The sequence below is a fragment of the Penaeus monodon genome, chromosome 10 (genome assembly GCF_015228065.2).
Source record: "Penaeus monodon isolate SGIC_2016 chromosome 10, NSTDA_Pmon_1, whole genome shotgun sequence".
Classification (NCBI taxonomy): Eukaryota; Metazoa; Arthropoda; class Malacostraca; order Decapoda; family Penaeidae; genus Penaeus; species Penaeus monodon.
The window spans coordinates 12,027,766-12,045,265 of NC_051395.1; the positions used below are offsets into that span (position 1 = coordinate 12,027,766).

The 17,500-nt window shown below is 39.2% G+C and overlaps 1 protein-coding gene across 1 annotated transcript in view; it reads right to left on the minus strand.

Moving 5' to 3' along the window:
• Positions 1-17,500, minus strand: part of LOC119577527 (titin-like) — a 135,086-nt gene that overhangs the window by 17,887 nt on the left and 99,699 nt on the right. The window contains 2 exon segments of the mRNA XM_037925121.1: positions 511-2,085; positions 2,128-17,500. The exon segment at positions 2,128-17,500 is cut by the window's right edge and continues 1,880 nt beyond it. Of these exon segments, the coding sequence (XP_037781049.1) occupies positions 511-2,085; positions 2,128-17,500 (16,948 nt within the window).

Genomic DNA, 17,500 nt, shown 5'->3' on the forward strand with positions numbered 1-17,500 from the left:
AATAAATGCACTTTCATCATAAAATATAAATGTCATTAAATGATAATAATAGTCAACCTTAATACTACACATAAACCAAAGAAGATTACCATTCATAAAAAAAAGAATATACAGTATAAGCGCAACTTAATGACAGACAAGGAAGCGCAGCATAGAAATTGTAAAGCTTGACTGATATCCTTCACAATGGCAGGATACCATAGTCAGCTGGTACCTAAGGAAGTCCATGTTGTTTACCAAGACAAGACTTTGATTAAATCGAAGGTAAACAACGATTCTGTATTCCTCAGACACAAGTCTCGGTTGTAAAATGATAATAAATATAGCCATAAATATGCATTCTGAAAACAGTAGTGTGTTATGCAATTGTTAGAAATCATCTATAAAAGTAGAAGTTGCAATTGCAAATTAAAAAGAAAGTAACAGACACAGGAAAAAAAAAGATAGACATTGGGATTAATTGGAGAGTGAGTATATTATGAGCGATAAGAGTTCTTCAGGATATCTAACCTTGGGTGAAGAGAGGAGGTTGTTTGGGTAGGGGAGGGAGCTTGATCTTTTGAGTAGTTTCAATTTCCTCTGTTAACCTTGGCTTTTCTTTGCGTGGTAGGCCAAAGGTGAACTCACCCTCAACATCTTCGAACTGTTCAACCTCTTCCTCAGTGACATCTGGTTCACGAGCTCTAATCTTAAAGGTTTCCTGTACATCTTCCCCAATTTCATACTCTGGGTACTCTGGCTCTTTCCTAAGCTTTACACCTACCTCAACTTCCTCTTCTTCTTCAACTACATACTTCTTCTTTCTTGGAAGTCTTAACTGGAAAGATTCTTGGATCTCCTCAGGTGATTTTGGTTCTTTAAGAGTAACTTGAGCATCAGTTTCATCATCTTTCTTAACGACTCTTTTCTTTTTGATTGTTACTGTCTCTTCACCTTCATCTTTTACAATGACCTTCTTCTTAGGCTTTCTAAATGCTACAGTCTCCTCAGCAATCTCAGATTCATCATCAATCAACTGCTGCATTACTTCAACTTCATCTAATTCTTGGTAAATTATTTCAGGTTCCTCATCATCAGACTCCTGGATCATCATCTTGGATTCAATTGTCTCTTCAGTCACAGAATATTTCTTTTTTGGCCGCTTCATTTTAATGCTTACATCTTCTGTAGTTTCCTCCTGGGTAAAGTTTTCACCTTCCCTCAGCTTCATTTCAACCTCTTGAGAAATCTCCTGAGTCTCTCTCACAAACGGTTTTTCTTTTCTCTTCAGAACAACAGATTCACTTACTTCTTCTGGTTCTTCTTCTTTGTCCCTTGGTTTTTTAAGAGTCACAGCCTCACTTATTTCCTCTGTTATGAATGGCTTCTTCTTCTTCGGTTTCATTTTGATACTAACTTCCTCAGTTATTTCCTCAGCCACAGTTGGTTCTGGTGATTCCTCCTTCATTACAAATTCTTCTGAGACATCCTCTGGCTTCTTTGGCTTAGGTCTCTTAACCTTGAATTCTTCCGTAACTTCTTCAGCTGGCTCTTCTGTTTTTTGAGGTTTCTGGATGACAAATTCCTCAGATATTTCCTCTTTGACAATAGCCTTTCTTTTAGGTTTTCGTATAATCTGAACTTCTTCAACATCCTCCTCCTGTACTTCCTCAGATGGTTCCTGTTCTTTGATTATTGTAATTTCTTCATTTACTTCCTCTACGTGCTTTTTGGGTTCCTTCTTTTTAGGTTTGAATTTAATATGCACATCCTCAGTCACTTCTTCTGCTACTTTTTCTATGGGCTCATCCTTCCTTATTGTAAGTTCTTCAGATACATCCTCAAACGTCTCTGGTTGTTTAGGCTTCATCTTAATGAGCACATCTTCAGTCACTACTTCCACCTTTTCTTGAGGCTTTCTCTTGATTGTCACCTCTTCAGATATTTCCTCATATTCTGTCTTTGGTTTCATTTTTATTTTCACTTCTTCTGTAATATCCTCAACTACCTTTTCTTTGTTGATTGCTCTTGTGAAACCTCTTCTTTGGTCCAGTTCTCTTTGCTTATTTGATCTCACCTCTTCAGTAACTTCTTCAACAACCTTTTCTTCAGGTTTCCTAGGTTTCTCAGTGTCACTTCTTCAGTAACCCTCTTCTCTTAACTCAGGCTTCTTCTTTGGCTTCCTCTTGATCTCCACCTCTTCAGTAACTTCTTCAACAACCTTTTCTTCAGGTTTCTCCTCAGGTTTCTTCAGTGTCACTTCTTCAGCAATCTCTTCGGTCTTGACTTCAGGCTTCTTCTTTGGCTTCATCTTGATCTGCACCTCTTCAGTGACTTCTTCAATAACCTTTTCTTCAGGTTTCTCCTCTGGCTTTTTCAGTGTCACTTCCTCAGCAATCTCTTCAGTCTTGACTTCAGGCTTTTTCTTGGATTTCATCTGAACTTGCACCTCTTCTGTAACTTCTTCAACAACTTTTTCTTCAGGCTTCTTTTCTGGTTTCTTGAGTGTTACCTCTTCTGTAGCTTCCTTTAATTCAGGCTTCTTCTTTGGTTTCTTTTTAATCGTTACATCTTCTGAGACTTCCTCAATGATCTCTTCCTTTTTCTCAGGTTTCTTTATTGTTACTTCCTCAGAAATTTGTTCTTCCTCTATTTTAGGCTCTTTCTTTGGTTTGATTTTTACTTGTACATCTTCTGTGGTTTCTTCAAGTATTTTCTCCTCAGGTTTCTTAAGAACAACTTCTTCAGTCTCTTCAGTCTGGATCTTTGGCTTTGTCTTTGGCTTCATCTTAACTTCTACTTCTTCAGTAACTTCTTCTGTCTCTTCTTCTGGTTCACTTATTTTTTCCTCAATTGTTTCTCCCTTCTTTTCTTTCTTTATAACTGGAACTTCTTCATCTGATTCCTCCACTACTTCAATGACCTTCTTTTCTTTCTTTGGACCTCGTAACACAATAACATCTTCCTGATCTGCACGTTGGAGATCCTCTGTGACAATAACCTTTGCCTTGTCTCCAATCATGTGACTCTCTGGTATGGTGTCTGGAGCGAGCTCAGACGCAACTTCTAGAACCTGAAGGGAATCTTTCTTTGTTACAGTGACTCGTGCTTTTTCTGATTTGGGCTTCAAAGTCTCTATGTCCCCTGGTGCCTCCTTTACTGAAATTTCCTGAACTGCTATTGATTCTTTTGGTGACAAAACAGATTTTGCAAGTTCTGGTTTTGGCCTTAGGCTGTCCAGGTCTTGTGATGCTTCCTTAACTGAAACCTCTTCAATTGTTACTGATTCGTGTGGTGCAATAGTAGCTGATGCTTTCTCTGTAATTGGCTTTAAGTCCTTCATGGAACCTGGAGCATCTTTAACAGAAATTTCATGTACACTAATGGATTCCTGTTGAGAAAGAATAGAAGTAGCTTTTTCCGTTTTAGGTTTCTTCTCTTCAATATCTCCAGATGTTTCTTTAACAGACACTTCTTCAACTGTAACAGATTCATGAGGAGCAATTGTAGATGATGCTTGTTCAGTTTTGAATTTCAAATCTTTCATTGATCCTGGGGCATCTTTCACAGACACCTCATGAATAGCAATAGATTCCTGAGGTGTAAATGTAGAAGTGGCTTTTTCAGTTTTGGGCAGTTTAGCAGTAATGTCCATTGGGGCTTCTTTCACAGAAATCTCTTGAATGGCAATAGATTCTTGAGTAGAGAAAATTGAAGTTGCTGTTTCTGTTTTTGGTTTTGTCTCACTAATGTCTCCAGATGTTTCTTTGACAGATACCTCTTCAACTGTAACAGACTCATGAGGAGCTATGACAGAAGATGCTTTCTCTGTTTGCAGTTTCAGATCTTTCATAGAACTTGGAGCATCTTTTACAGATACTTCATGGACAGAAATAGATTCCTGAGGAGAGAATATAGATGTTGCTACTTCTGTCTTTGGTTTTTTATCACTCAGATCTCCTGATGCTTCTTTCACAGATACTTCTTCAATTGTAAGAGACTCATGAGGAGAAAGGACAGATGAAGCTTGTTCTGTCTTGAATTTTAAATTTTTAAGGGATCCTGGAGCATCCTTCACAGATACTTCATGAATGGCAATAGATTCTTGAGGAGAAAAGATTGAGGTTGCCAGTTCTGTTTTTGGTTTTTCGTCACTAAGCTCTTTAGATGTTTCCTTCACTGATACTTCTTCTATGGTAAGTGATTCATGAGGAGAAATTACTGATGAAGCTTGTTCTTTTTTCAGTTTTAAGTCTTTCATTGAGCCTGTGGTATCCTTAACAGACACTTCATGAACAGCAATGGATTCTTGTGGTGAGAATATTGAAGTAGCTTTCTCCGTCTTTGGCTTTTTATCACTTACATCTCCTGGAGCTTCCTTCACTGTTACTTCTTCTACTGTGATTGATTCATGGGGAGAAATACTAGATGTTGCTTGTTCAGTTTTTGGTTTAATATCTGCCATAGATCCTGTAGCATCTCCAACAGATACTTCTTGGATAGAAATTGATTCCTGAGGAGAAAGAATTGATGTGGCTTTTTCTGTTTTTGGCTTTTGTTGACTGAGGTCTGCTGATGCCTCTTTTACAGACACTTCTTCTACAGTAAGGGACTCATGAGGAGATATGCTGGATGTTGCTTGTTCAGTCTTCAGTTTTAAATCTTTCATTGAACCCGGTGCATCCCTTACTGAAACTTCATGAATGGCTATAGATTCCTTTGTTGACAATAGTGATGTTGCTGTTTCAGTTTTTGGTTTTTTGTCTGTAATATCAGTAAATGTTTCCTTTACAGACACCTCTTGAACTGTGACAGACTCATGTGGAGATATGACAGAGGATGCCTGTTCTGTTCTGAATTTTAGATCTTTCAAAGAACCTGGGGCATCCTTCACTGACACCTCATGGACAGCAATAGACTCCTGTGGAGAGAATACTGAGGTTGCAGTCTCAGACTGTGGTTTCTTATCACTGAAATCTGCTGATGCCCCTTTTACGGATACTTCTTCCACTGTGACAGATTCATGTGGAGATATTACTGATGAAGCTTGTTCTGTTTTCAGTTTGAAATCTTTCATGGATCCTGGTGCATCTTTTACTGATACTTCATGGACACTAATTGACTCTTGTGGAGAAAAGACTGAAGTGGCTTGCTCATGCTTCAATCTCTTGTCTTTCATTTCTCCTGGGGCATCTTTCACAGTTACCTCCTCTACTGTTATAGATTCATGAGGAGATATGATGGAGGTAGCCATTTCAGTCTTTGGTTTTACATCCTTAACTGAGCCAGGTGCTTCTTTCACAGAAACTTCTTCAACTGTAATTGATTCATGAGGAGAAATAACAGAAGAAGCTTGTTCTGGGCTGAGCTTCAAATCCTTCAAAGATCCTGGGGCATCTTTCACAGATACCTCATGCACGCTGATGGACTCCTGCTGAGAGAGCACTGATAAAGCCTGCTCATGCTTTGGTTTTTTCTCTTTTACTTCTCCTGGAGCGTCCTTCACAGATACCTCTTGTACAGTGATAGACTCATGAGGAGAAATAATTGAAGTTGCCATTTCTGTCTTAGGCTTTGCATCACTCATAGAACCAGGAGCTTCCTTCACAGAAACCTCTTCTACTGTAATGGACTCATGAGGAGAAATAATAGATGAAGCTTGTTCTGGACTTAGTTTCAAATCCTTCAAGGTTCCTGGAGCATCTTTTACAGATACCTCATGCACACTAATGGACTCCTGCTGAGAGAGCACAGATAAAGCTTGCTCATGCTTTGGTTTTTTGTCCTTTACCTCTCCTGGAGCATCTCTCACAGATACCTCTTGTACAGTGATTGACTCATGAGGAGAGATAATTGAAGTTGCTATTTCTGTCTTAGGCTTTGCATCACTCATAGAACCAGGAGCTTCCTTCACAGAAACCTCTTCTACTGTAATGGACTCATGAGGAGAAATAATAGATGAAGCTTGTTCTGGACTGAGTTTCAAATCCTTCAAGGTTCCTGGGGCATCTTTTACAGATACCTCATGTACACTAATGGATTCTTGTTGAGAGAGCACAGATAAAGCCTGCTCATGCTTTGGCTTTTTGTCCTTGACCTCTCCTGGAGCATCTTTCACAGATATCTCTTGTACAGTGATTGACTCATGAGGAGAAATAATTGAAGTTGCCATTTCTGTCTTGGGCTTTGCATCACTCATAGAACCAGGAGCTTCTTTCACAGAAACCTCCTCTACTGTGATGGACTCATGAGGAGAAATAATAGATGAAGCTTGTTCTGGACTTAGTTTCAAATCCTTCAAGGTTCCTGGAGCATCTTTCACAGATACCTCATGGACACTAATGGACTCTTGCTGAGAGAGCACAGATAAATTTTTTCCTGGAGCGTCCTTCACAGATACCTCTTGTACAGTGATTGATTCATGAGGAGAAATGATTGAAGTTGCCATTTCTGTCTTGGGCTTTGCATCACTCATAGAACCAGGAGCTTCTCTCACAGAAACTTCTTCTACTGTAATGGACTCATGAGGAGAAATAATAGATGAAGCTTGCTCTGGACTTAGTTTCAAATCCTTCAAGGTTCCTGGAGCATCTTTTACAGATACCTCATGTACACTGATGGACTCTTGCTGAGAGAGCACAGATAAAGCCTGCTCATGCTTTGGTTTTTTCTCTTTTACTTCTCCTGGAGCGTCCTTCACAGATACCTCTTGTACAGTGATTGATTCATGAGGAGAAATGATTGAAGTTGCCATTTCTGTCTTAGGCTTTGCATCTCTCATAGAACCAGGAGCTTCTTTCACAGAAACTTCTTGAACGGTAATTGATTCATGTGGAGAAATGATAGATGAGGCTTGTTCTGGGCTTAGTTTCAAATCCTTCAAGGTTCCTGGGGCATCTTTTACAGATACCTCATGTACACTAATGGATTCTTGTTGAGAGAGCACAGATAAAGCCTGCTCATGCTTTGGCTTTTTGTCCTTGACCTCTCCAGGAGCATCCTTCACAGATACCTCTTGTACAGTGATAGACTCATGAGGAGAAATTATTGATGTTGCCATTTCTGTCCTAGGTTTTGCATCTTTCACTGAGCCAGGAGCTTCCCTAATGGAAACCTCCTCAACTGTTATTGATTCATGAGGAGATATCTTGGCTAAAGCTTGCTCTGTACTTATTAGTAAATCTTTCAAAGATCCTGTAGCATCCTTCACTGAAACCTCATGAACATTGATGGATTCCAGAGGAGTTAAAACTGAAGAGGCTTGTTCATGCTTTGGTTTTGATTCTTTCATATCACCTGGCGCTTCTTTAACAGATACTTCTTGAACTGTCAATGATTCATGGGGGGAAATGATGGCAGTAGCCAGTTCTGTCTTGGGTTTTACATCTTTAACAGAACCAGGTGCCTCCTTCACTGAAACTTCTTGAACAGCAATAGAATCTTGAGTTGTAAAGATAGTCTCTGCTGTTCCTGTTTTTGGCTTTATATCCTTTATATTACCAGGAGATTCTTTAATATTAACTTCCAGGACAGTGATGGATTCATGTTCTGAGAGAACCGATGTAGCTTGTTGAGTTTTTGGCTTAACTTCTGATACTGACCCAGGACTTTCCTTCACAGTTATCTCTTCCACTGCAATTGATTGTCGAGGTGAAAGTATAGATTTTGCTGTTTCAGTTTTAGGTCTGTGTTCCCTTACTTCTTCTGGTTCTTCCTTTACATTTATCTCTTGAACTGTAATTGAATCTTGTTGAGGAAGGATGGTCTGAGCCCTTTCTTCCACATGCTTTAACTTCCGCACTTCATCAGTAGATTCATGTACTTGTGTATGAGAAACACTTATTGATTCTGTTGGTTTAAGGACTACCTGTGCATACTGTTCATTCTTCTTAGCATGAACTACACTGTGTGGTGTTTCCTCGGTAGAGACTTCTGTGATCTGTATTGTCTCCTTCATTTCAGGAAGAATCATAGTAGCAGTTTCTGTTCTTCTTTTCTCTTTGGGTACAATGTGAGGAGCTTCATCAGGAGTTACTTCAGAAATACTTACAACTTCCATATGGTCCATTTTTGTTTTTGCAGACTCAGTCTTCTGAGGCATATAATCAGGCATCTTTACAGCCATTTCATGACTAGAGACTTCGGATACAGCCACTGAAGAACGCTTTTCAAATATCTTCTTTGCTTTTTCTTCTTTTGGCTTTACATGTGAAATATCTCCTGTGTGTACCTCAACTTGCGTCTCTTGAACTGAGATGGATTCCTGTTGAGGAATAACCTTCTTAGCCTTATCCTCCTTGGGTTTGGCCTTTGGAAGATCTTTTGGAAGTTCATGTACTTTAACCTCTTGAACAACAAAAGATTCCTTTTCTGACATTACTTGTCTTGCCCTTTCTTGTGATGGAGTTCTTTGCTTTGTAGATTTAGGAGCTTCTTCTGACTGAACTTCTGAAACAATAACTGACTGTTTTTGGGAAAGAATTGTTTTAGCTCTGTCTTCAGAAGGTCTGCGATGTTTTACAAATCCAGGTGCTTCAGCTGTTGATGTCTCTGATACAATTACATGTTCTTGCTTCACAACAGCTGGCTTAGCTCTTTCCTGGGAAGGTCTTCTTTCTCTTATAGATACTGGTTTTTCCTCTGTCTTTACCTCAGAAATCATGACAGATTCACGCTTTGATACAGAAGTTGTAGCTCTTTCTTCTGTTGGCTGCTTGATTTTTATTTCTCCTGAACTCTCATGAACTTTAGTTTCCTCAACTGAGACATAATCCTGAGGCATTGCAATAGGCTGAGCCTGTTCCATTCGTGGTATTGGGTGCTTTGACTCTTCATAATTTTCTGCTACAGTAACAGATGAGACAGTGACAGTTTCATGAGGCTTTACTACAGGTAAAGCTTTACCTTCAAGCCTCACATGCTTCATTTCAGCTGGAAGTTCATCTGACTTTACTTCAGAAACTGTAACATGTTCTCTTTGATCAAAGACAGCAGTCGCTTTTTGTTCTGTAGTTTTTTCAGGAGTGACACTAGATGATGATTCTCTTAGATCAGCTTCATGCACATTAATGCTTTGTTGAGTTGTCTGGACAGTCTTTGCTGTTGCTGCTATTGGCGTAGCAACTTTACCCATTGCCTCTGCTTGATTAAAAGCAGAGACTTGCATAACAGAAATAGTTTGCTGTGTATCTAGAAGACGATGAGCCTGCATAGCTTGTGGTGTGGCTTTAGATGCTGTTTCCTCAATTGTTTCAATAACAACTTCTTCTGAACCTGAGACATGGGCAGCTGGCTCCATTACCACCTTGCCTGAGGCATGAATAGGTTGTTCTGATTTTAATATGCCTGTAAGTATATTAGGTTGTTGCTGAATCACTAATTTTGAAGTGTGTGGTGTAAATTCAAGTTTTGCATGACTAGTACCAGTGGTGTCAAATGTAGGGACAACCCCCTCCTGCTCTGCTACCTCAGGATGGTTAACATGAGCAAGGTGAAGGGGAGTAATAACTGGTTTGGCTTCAACATTATGCACTGATGGTAATTCTTTAATGTCATAATTTTGTTCCTTGGTTTCTGCACTTATTTCCATAACCGACACAGATTGCATTTCTTCTATATTTGGCAATGCTTTCTTTTCTTCTGGTTTCACTTCTTTTAACACTTTTCCTGCCTCACTCACGTCATGTTGTATAACTTCTGCAGCTTGCTGTGGACTTATGGTCATTTTTGCAGTTTTACCTTCCAATTTCCCTGCATCTTCCATTTTCTGGATGCTTTCAGATAATTCAACATTTGTAGAAATTGCAACTATATGGCCCGGGGTGCGATTTACTATACCAACTGATTCCTCTGGCTTACTTAATTTAAAGTCTCCTTCAGATTCATGAACCCTTACTTCATGTACCTGTACTGTGTCTTGTGGGATGACTTGACTTTTAGCTTTGCTTTTTAGAGTTTCTTTTTCATCTCTGTCTGTAATGGGGGACTCTGCTCTTGTTTCTGTTATTTGAACTGATTCATGACCAGGAGCACATGATTCCTTTGGTTCAGCAGAAAGTGGTTTCGGCTGGGTATAATCCTGTTCTTTCTGATGCACAAATGGTTCACTAACTGCAGTCGCATGGTGTGGAATATGACTTGTCTTAGCCTGTTCTTCATTGATCTTATCTACATCTAACATATGAATATTACTTTCTGCACTGATTTCAGATACAGTCAGTGAATGCAAAGGCTGCGTGATATCAGACTTCAGTGAAATTGTTGATGGCTTCTTAATTTCAAGAGTTCCTTCTTTTTCTTTAGATTCCATTTCAGATACAGCAATAGCCTTCTGAGGTATGATATCTGGCCTTGCCTGTGCATTCTCTGGCTTAATATCCTTAAAATCTTTCACTGGTGATTCTGCTCTTGTTTCGCTTACTTGAATGGAGACTTTTCCACTTTCATATTCAACATTTGCAAGATCTTCTATTGGTTTCTCTTTTTTATATACACCTTCTTTCTCACTAACACCTACAGCTGTAGAAGAAGCAGTGACATGAGCAGTAAGAGATACTGAAGCTGACTGTGATGGCAACATTTTCTGCTGAGCCAGTTCAGACAAACTTGAATCTGTATGAGTCTCTTGTACAACTAATGGGATATTTGGTGCTTGTGTCTGACTGGGTAAAGAAATAGTAGGGAACTTGTCTGCTTCATGTACTCCTTCTTTTTCATGCAAAATAACCTCTGAGACTGACACAGTTTTTGATGGAATTAAAGATCCCATTACTTCTTCAGTTTTTGGCTTGGGAGCAACAGGAAGTTCCTCGGCCAGAGACTGTGGAAGTGTTTCGAGTACAGTAATAGCCTCCCCTGTGCTCATGATCCCTTCTGCCTTCTGTGCTTCTGGTTTTTCATCTTCATGCCATCCTTCGCATTCATTTATTAGTACACCAGATGAAAGAGCCACCTTAGCTGCATGAGTAAGTTCAATTTTTGCACTTTCTTTTTCAGGCATTGTTTTAGGAACTACTTTGCCAATAGTTTCCTCACTTTCCACTTCAGTGATAAGGAGAGGCTCAAGCCCTCCATTTATTTTAGATTTTAAATGTAATTCAACAGGCTTCTTTTCCATAAGTGACTCTTCTTTTTCATGCATTCCAGTCTCAGTAATAGTTATTGCCTTTTGTTCTTCAAAACTCTTTGTTGCTTCTTTAGATTTTGGTTTATCAGGAACATCAAAGTCTATAACTGAAGATGATGCACAAATTTCTTCTGTAATAATAGGCTGCATACCTTCTACCAAATGTGTTTTAGCAGTAGTTGTTGGATGCTGAGAAGGATTATATTTTTCTTCAGCCTGGGCTGCATGGATCTCCATGACAGATGCTGCATGAAAGCTCTTCAGATCTACTGATGCTGATTCTCCTTTTGGAATACTGGTTGTAAAATCTTTAATAGTATCTTGAATGGTGCTTTGAGTTATTTCCAATGGAAGATGGCCAGGTATTTGCTCTTCTGTTGCTGTATGAGAGTATCTTGGGATCTCCTTGAATTCCTCTTCTTTAAAACTCACTGACACTTCTGAAACTTTCACAGACTTTTGAGGGACAACAGATGTGCTTGCCATATCTGTGACAGGTTTGGCCTCTTTTAATTCCCTTAATGGAGACTGAGCTTTTGTTTCTTGTACTTCAAGGAAATTGTCACTGCATTCAACCTTACCCTGAATAACCAAGTCTTCAGGCTTGCTAGGCTGGAAGTCCTTTTCTTTCTGGTGAGTATGAGATTCAAGAATTTCAAGTGCCTTTTGAGGAATAAAGCTTGTTTTTGCTTTTCCTGTAGGCAATATAGGTTTACTTAGAATGTCCACAGGAGACTGAACTTCAGTATCAGCAACAATGACAGAATGGAAAGTATTTATATCTAATTTATCTGCCTGTGCTTCCACTGGCTTCCGAATCTTCAGGGGAGCTTCACTCTCTTGGACATCTGATGCAGAAACAACAAGAGATGATTTCTTGGAATGAATAAGAGATGCATGATGTTCTATTTTGCTTTCCTTTGGAAGTTCTCTTATAGGAGATTCTGCTTTTGTTTCTGAAACAGCTATAGCTTCTTGTCTACCTTCCATTTGTGTAGCTTGCACTTCAATTGGTTTTTCTGGTTTATATTCTTTAAATGAATCATGTTGTTGTGTTTCCATAACATTAACAGACATTTTTTCCAGGATGGATGCCCGTGCAGTTTGCTCCTTGTCTATACGAGACTTCCATGATGCAGCATCTTCCTGAACATCATGACCTTGTATGGTAAGAGCTTCCAGAGGTTGCATTTCTGTCATTCTACCTTGCTGTTGTAATGGTGCTTGTGCAGGAAGAACATCCTCCTTATCAGCCTTAAATATTTCAGATATTTGAATATACTTTTGCTCTAATATGTTGGGCTTTGCCTGTTCTAGTTTTTCTGCATGCTTTTCCCACTGAACAGTGTCCTCCTCCAGTTTTGGTTCAGCAATAATAACAGCTTCTGACTGTTTAGTAACTGTTGTCTGTTTTGTCATTGCTGTCTTAGGAGATTGAGACTCATACTTTTCTTCTGCATCATGCACTATAATCTCTTCAACTTGTGGAGCATTCTGTCCAGAGAGGCCACACTTAAGGCTCTCAAATATGTGTTTTTCCTTCTTCAGATCTGCAATACTTTCATGAGGAATTTGTTCTGTTACCTGAATTGTTTGTTTAGTATCTTGTTCCATGACTGTTGCCTTTTGTGTCTGTTTCATTAAGTCTGAGAGCTGAGAAATAATTTCCTCACTTCTGTGATCTGTTGTAGTAAGTGCTTCAAGTGGCTCCAGCTTACCTACAGCTGTCTCTACATTTGCCTTTTCAGTTTCAAACTGAGTGCCACCTTCCTTGGCATATATTTCAGTAACAGAAAGTGAATCATGTTCCATTACCATTAACTTGTGCTGAGCTAAATCAGCTGTTACTCTTGGAGGCCTTTTCAGGGGTGAAGGTTGTTCTTCAGGAAGCCTTTCTGTAACTGTCAAAGAATCTTTTAGGTCCTTAGTTACAGTGGCTCTTGCTTCCTCCCCCTTTTCACTCTGGAAAGTTTCACATGAATCTACAGTTTTAGTATCAGTTACTTGCAATGATTCTGATGAAACTAATTCAGGCCTGATGCTTTCAGTTCTCAGTGGCATCTTTTCCCCTCTTCTCCATGGAGTTGGTTGTTCTTCTGGGATCTTTTCTGTTATAGTAAGTGAGTCCTTTAGATCTTCCATTATTGTAGCTTTTACTTGCTCACTCTTTTCTGGCTGAAGATGCATGTAGGTATCTTCAACTTTAGTATCAGTAACCTGGAGAGATTCTGAGGAAACCAACTCAGGTTTTATGCTCTCAGTTTTAAAGGGAACTTTCTCACCCCTACTCCAAGACATTGGTTGTTCTTCTGCAATCTTTTCTGTCACAGTCAGTGAATCCCTCAAATCTTCTGATATTGTGGCTTTTACTGGCTCACCTTTCTCTGGCTTTAGGTTTACATAACTATCTTCAACTTTAGTATCAGTAACCTGAAGAGATTCAGAAGAAACTAACTCAGGTTTTATGCTTTCAGTTTTGAAGGGAATTTTCTCACCCTTTTGCCATGCCAGTGGCTGTTCTTCTGGGATTTTTTCTGTCACAGTCAAAGAGTCCTTTAAATCTTCAGTAACTGTGGCCTTTACTTTTGTAGCTTTTTCTGGTTGTAGGTGTACATAAGTATCTTCAACTTTTGTATCAGTAACTTGAAGAGGCTCAGAGGACACTAACTCAGGTTTTATGTTCTCAGTCTTAAATGGAATTTTTTCACCCTTTTGCCATGCCATTGGCTGTTCTTGAGGGATATTTTCCATCACAGTCAAGGAATCTTTGAGTTCTTTTGTGACTGTTGCCTTTACTTGTTCTCCTCTCTCAGTTTTCAGGGCAACATATGTATCTTCAGCTTTCGTATCAGTAACCTGAAGTGGTTCTAAAGAAACCAGTTCTGGTTTGATATTTTCAGTCCTGAATGGTATCTTCTCCCCTCTTTTCCATGGCATAGGCTGTTCTTCAGGGATCTTTTCTGTAACAGTAACTGAATCCTTAAGCTCTTCAGTGATTGTAGCAGTAACTTCTTCTCCTTTTTCTGTCTGTAAGGTAATGTATGTATCTTCAGTTTTTGTATCAGTGACCTGTATAGATTCAGAAGCCACAACATCTGGTGTAATACTGATCTGCTTCTTCAGGTGAATCTTTTCTCCACGATGCCATGGGGCTGGCTGTTCTTCACTCAGTTTTTCAGTCACTGTCACTGAATCCTTAACATCTTCCATAATAAGTGTTTTTGCCTGTTCAGGCTTAGGTTCCTGGTTTTCAAACATTGATGTTTGTTCAAGCAAAATTTCATCTGTCCCTGTAGTTTCCTCTTTTATTGTTATCGTTTGCTCTTTTTCTGTAGATTCTATGGAAGGTGCAAAAGTAGGTATAATATTAGTGGACTCTTGTTCCTGTTGAGTATTAAGTTCATGTACAGTAACGTGTTTGTGAATTGGTTTGGTAGTTGTTTCAGTGGTAGTTATGTCAGTGATATGCACAGTTTCAGATTTTTGCTGATTTTTCTCAGGAGCTGTAGGTGTTTGTGTATAAGTATGTTCATCATCCTCTTCTACTAGAATTGTTTGTGACTTTGTAGACCTTGTAGGAGATGGACCTATAAATGTAAGTGTCTCTGATACTGAAGCCCTGTTATACTCAACTTTTGATTCCACAGCCTTACATGTTAATGTTTGTGGGATTGGTTCAAGAATGCATTCTGAAAGCATGTCTTGTAGGTCTTTTTCCTGTGTTTTGGTGTGAGTCTCTTCTGTTTCAGTTACTGCAAGTGGGACTATATCCACATCAGCTGGAGCCGAGATGTCGATTAAAGAACCACGGTGGGTGCTTGGGAAAGTAATTTTGCATTCTGTGGCAGGACTTTCAACTTCTTCTTCAATTTCAGTAATTTCCAACTGTGGCAGATCTGACTGTTCTGTATCCTCCCTACTTTCTGATACTGTAATATGCTGTTCTGTTCTTGTTACTCTTACAGCAGGAACATCTGAAAGTACAGTCGGGAAACTAGCCTCTGCAAAGCCCAATATAGGCTCATACTCTGTTGAAGTTTGAGCAAAATCTGGCAGAAACTCTTCAGTAAAGTCTTCAGTAGTTTCCCCCATTACTTTACCCAGGTTTGGCTTCTGAATATCTTTTGGTTTCTGAATATCTTCTTGCTCACTTATTTCCTCTGTACAGATAGTTGTTTTCTCTTGCCACTCTTTCCCAGAAGTAACTTTAGGTGTAGGTACAATATGAAGATCAACTGAGGACTCAAATTCTTCATTTGGTTTTATTTGCTTGCCAAGGGTATTTACCTGGGTTTCCTCTTTGACTGTACCACCTTCTACACCAATACCAACCATAACTTCATGAGTCAATTCTTCTTCATCACTTGTTTTATTAGACTGTTTTTTAATAGTCCTCAAAGATATTTGCTGTACCATTGCTTCTTGGATATCAGAAGCATCCACCGGTGTTCTGTCAACATCTACAGACTCATTGCTCATTGTATTCTTTAACTCTTTAACTGTTGTATCATCCCGTTTGTCAGGTGTAAAAGTAATGGTTGATGTCTCTGATTCACTCTCTTGCAAATCTTCCCCCCACTTAATGTGTTGTGTTTCAGGTACATGTTTGGTTTGTTGTATGTCTTGCTGTACCTTTACATCTTCAGTCTTCACTTCAGATGTGGTAACTGTAGAGGATGGGCTTGATGTCATGCCTGTGTGGGATGGGACAGAGGGCCTGGTTAAAGGAGTATCAGGAAGAAAAGTTTCTTCCCTTGAAGTAAGATAATGTGTAGTTGGTGTGGAAGCTGGCATCACTGTAATTGGTGAAACAGTCGCATATGTAAATTCTGGAGCATCCTGTGTGTGTATAACTTCAGTTGCATGAGTTCTTTGTATCTGTGGGAAGGTTATTTCTGTTGTTTTGTGTGATTCACCAATAACAGAAACTCCTGGATATCTTGTGATAAGTCCAATTTCAGAGACAATATTTATAGGTTCTGTGTTAGCAACTCTCATATCAGGAACATGCATTGTCGTGGCATAAACTGTCTCTGGAGTAATTGTTCTGAATTCCTCTGTGGTGTCATGTTCCAAGATTTGTGTCAGTGGGTGATGAACTTTCTGTCCCTGTGCTGTGACAAAGGTTAAAGGTAGTGTTGTGATAAATTCCAGTTCAGGAATTTGTGTTATTTTTGCCTGTATTCCTTCTGGGACAGTTGAAACTAAATCCTCAACAGTGTCCTGTTCCAAGAATGATGTAGAAGGATACTGAATCTTGTGTCCAGCATTTGAAATGAATGTTAAATGTTCTGTTAAAGCAAACTCCAGGTTAGGAGTAACTGATTCTGTAGCACAGACTTCCACTGGAACATATGTTTCAAAAATCTTTGATGTTTCATTGTATTCCAGTGTGAATGTAGATGGATAGTGGATTTTGTAGCCTGCCTCAGACACAAGTGTCATAGGTGATGCTGTAGCATATTCCAGTTTAGGAATATGCAGAACTGTAGCATGAATTTTTTGCTGAATAGGTGATGTGAAACTTTCAGCTATCATATCATGTTCAGTGGAATATGTTGGGAAATGAAGTTTTTGGCCTAACTCAGAAACAAGTGTCATGGGTAATGTTGTAGCGTATTCCAATTCAGGAACATATAACACTTTAGCATGTGCTTCTTCATGGGTAGGTGTTATGAAAATTTCTGCCAAGTCATCATGATCAGTTACAGATGTTACTGGATAATAAACTATAAGACCAGCCTCAGACACAAGTGTTATAGGTAATACTTCTGCATATTCCAATTTAGGAATATAAACTGTTTTAGCACTTGCTTCTTTCAGAGACTGTGCTATGAAAACTTCTGTCATTTCATCGTGATCAAAGACAGAAAGTGTTGGGTAATGAATCTTATGGCCAGCCTCAGAGACAACAGTCAATGGTAATATTGAAGCACATTCTAGTGCAGGAATATGCAGTGTTTTAGCGTGTTGCTTTTCATCGCACAATGCAATGAAATCCTCTGTAATATCATTTAATTGAAGGAAAGAGGTAAATGGATAATGAGTTTTATATCCAGCCTCAGATATGACTGTTAGAGGCAGTATTGTGGCATATTCTAAATCAGGTATGTGCACTACCTTGGCATGTGTTTTTTCTGTAGTGAAAGGTGTGAAAGCCTCTGTCATGCTGTCATGTTCAGCAATAGCAGTGGATGGATAGTGAACTATGTGCCCAGCCTCAGACACAAGTGTCATTGGCAACATGGTTGCAGATTTCAAAGCAGGAACCTGTAGTACCCTAGCATTACCTTCTTCCACCTGTGGTGTTGTAAAATCCTCTGTCAATTCATCAAAATCATATACAGAGGTAGATGGATAGTGAACTATGTGTCCTGCCTCAGACACAATGGTCAG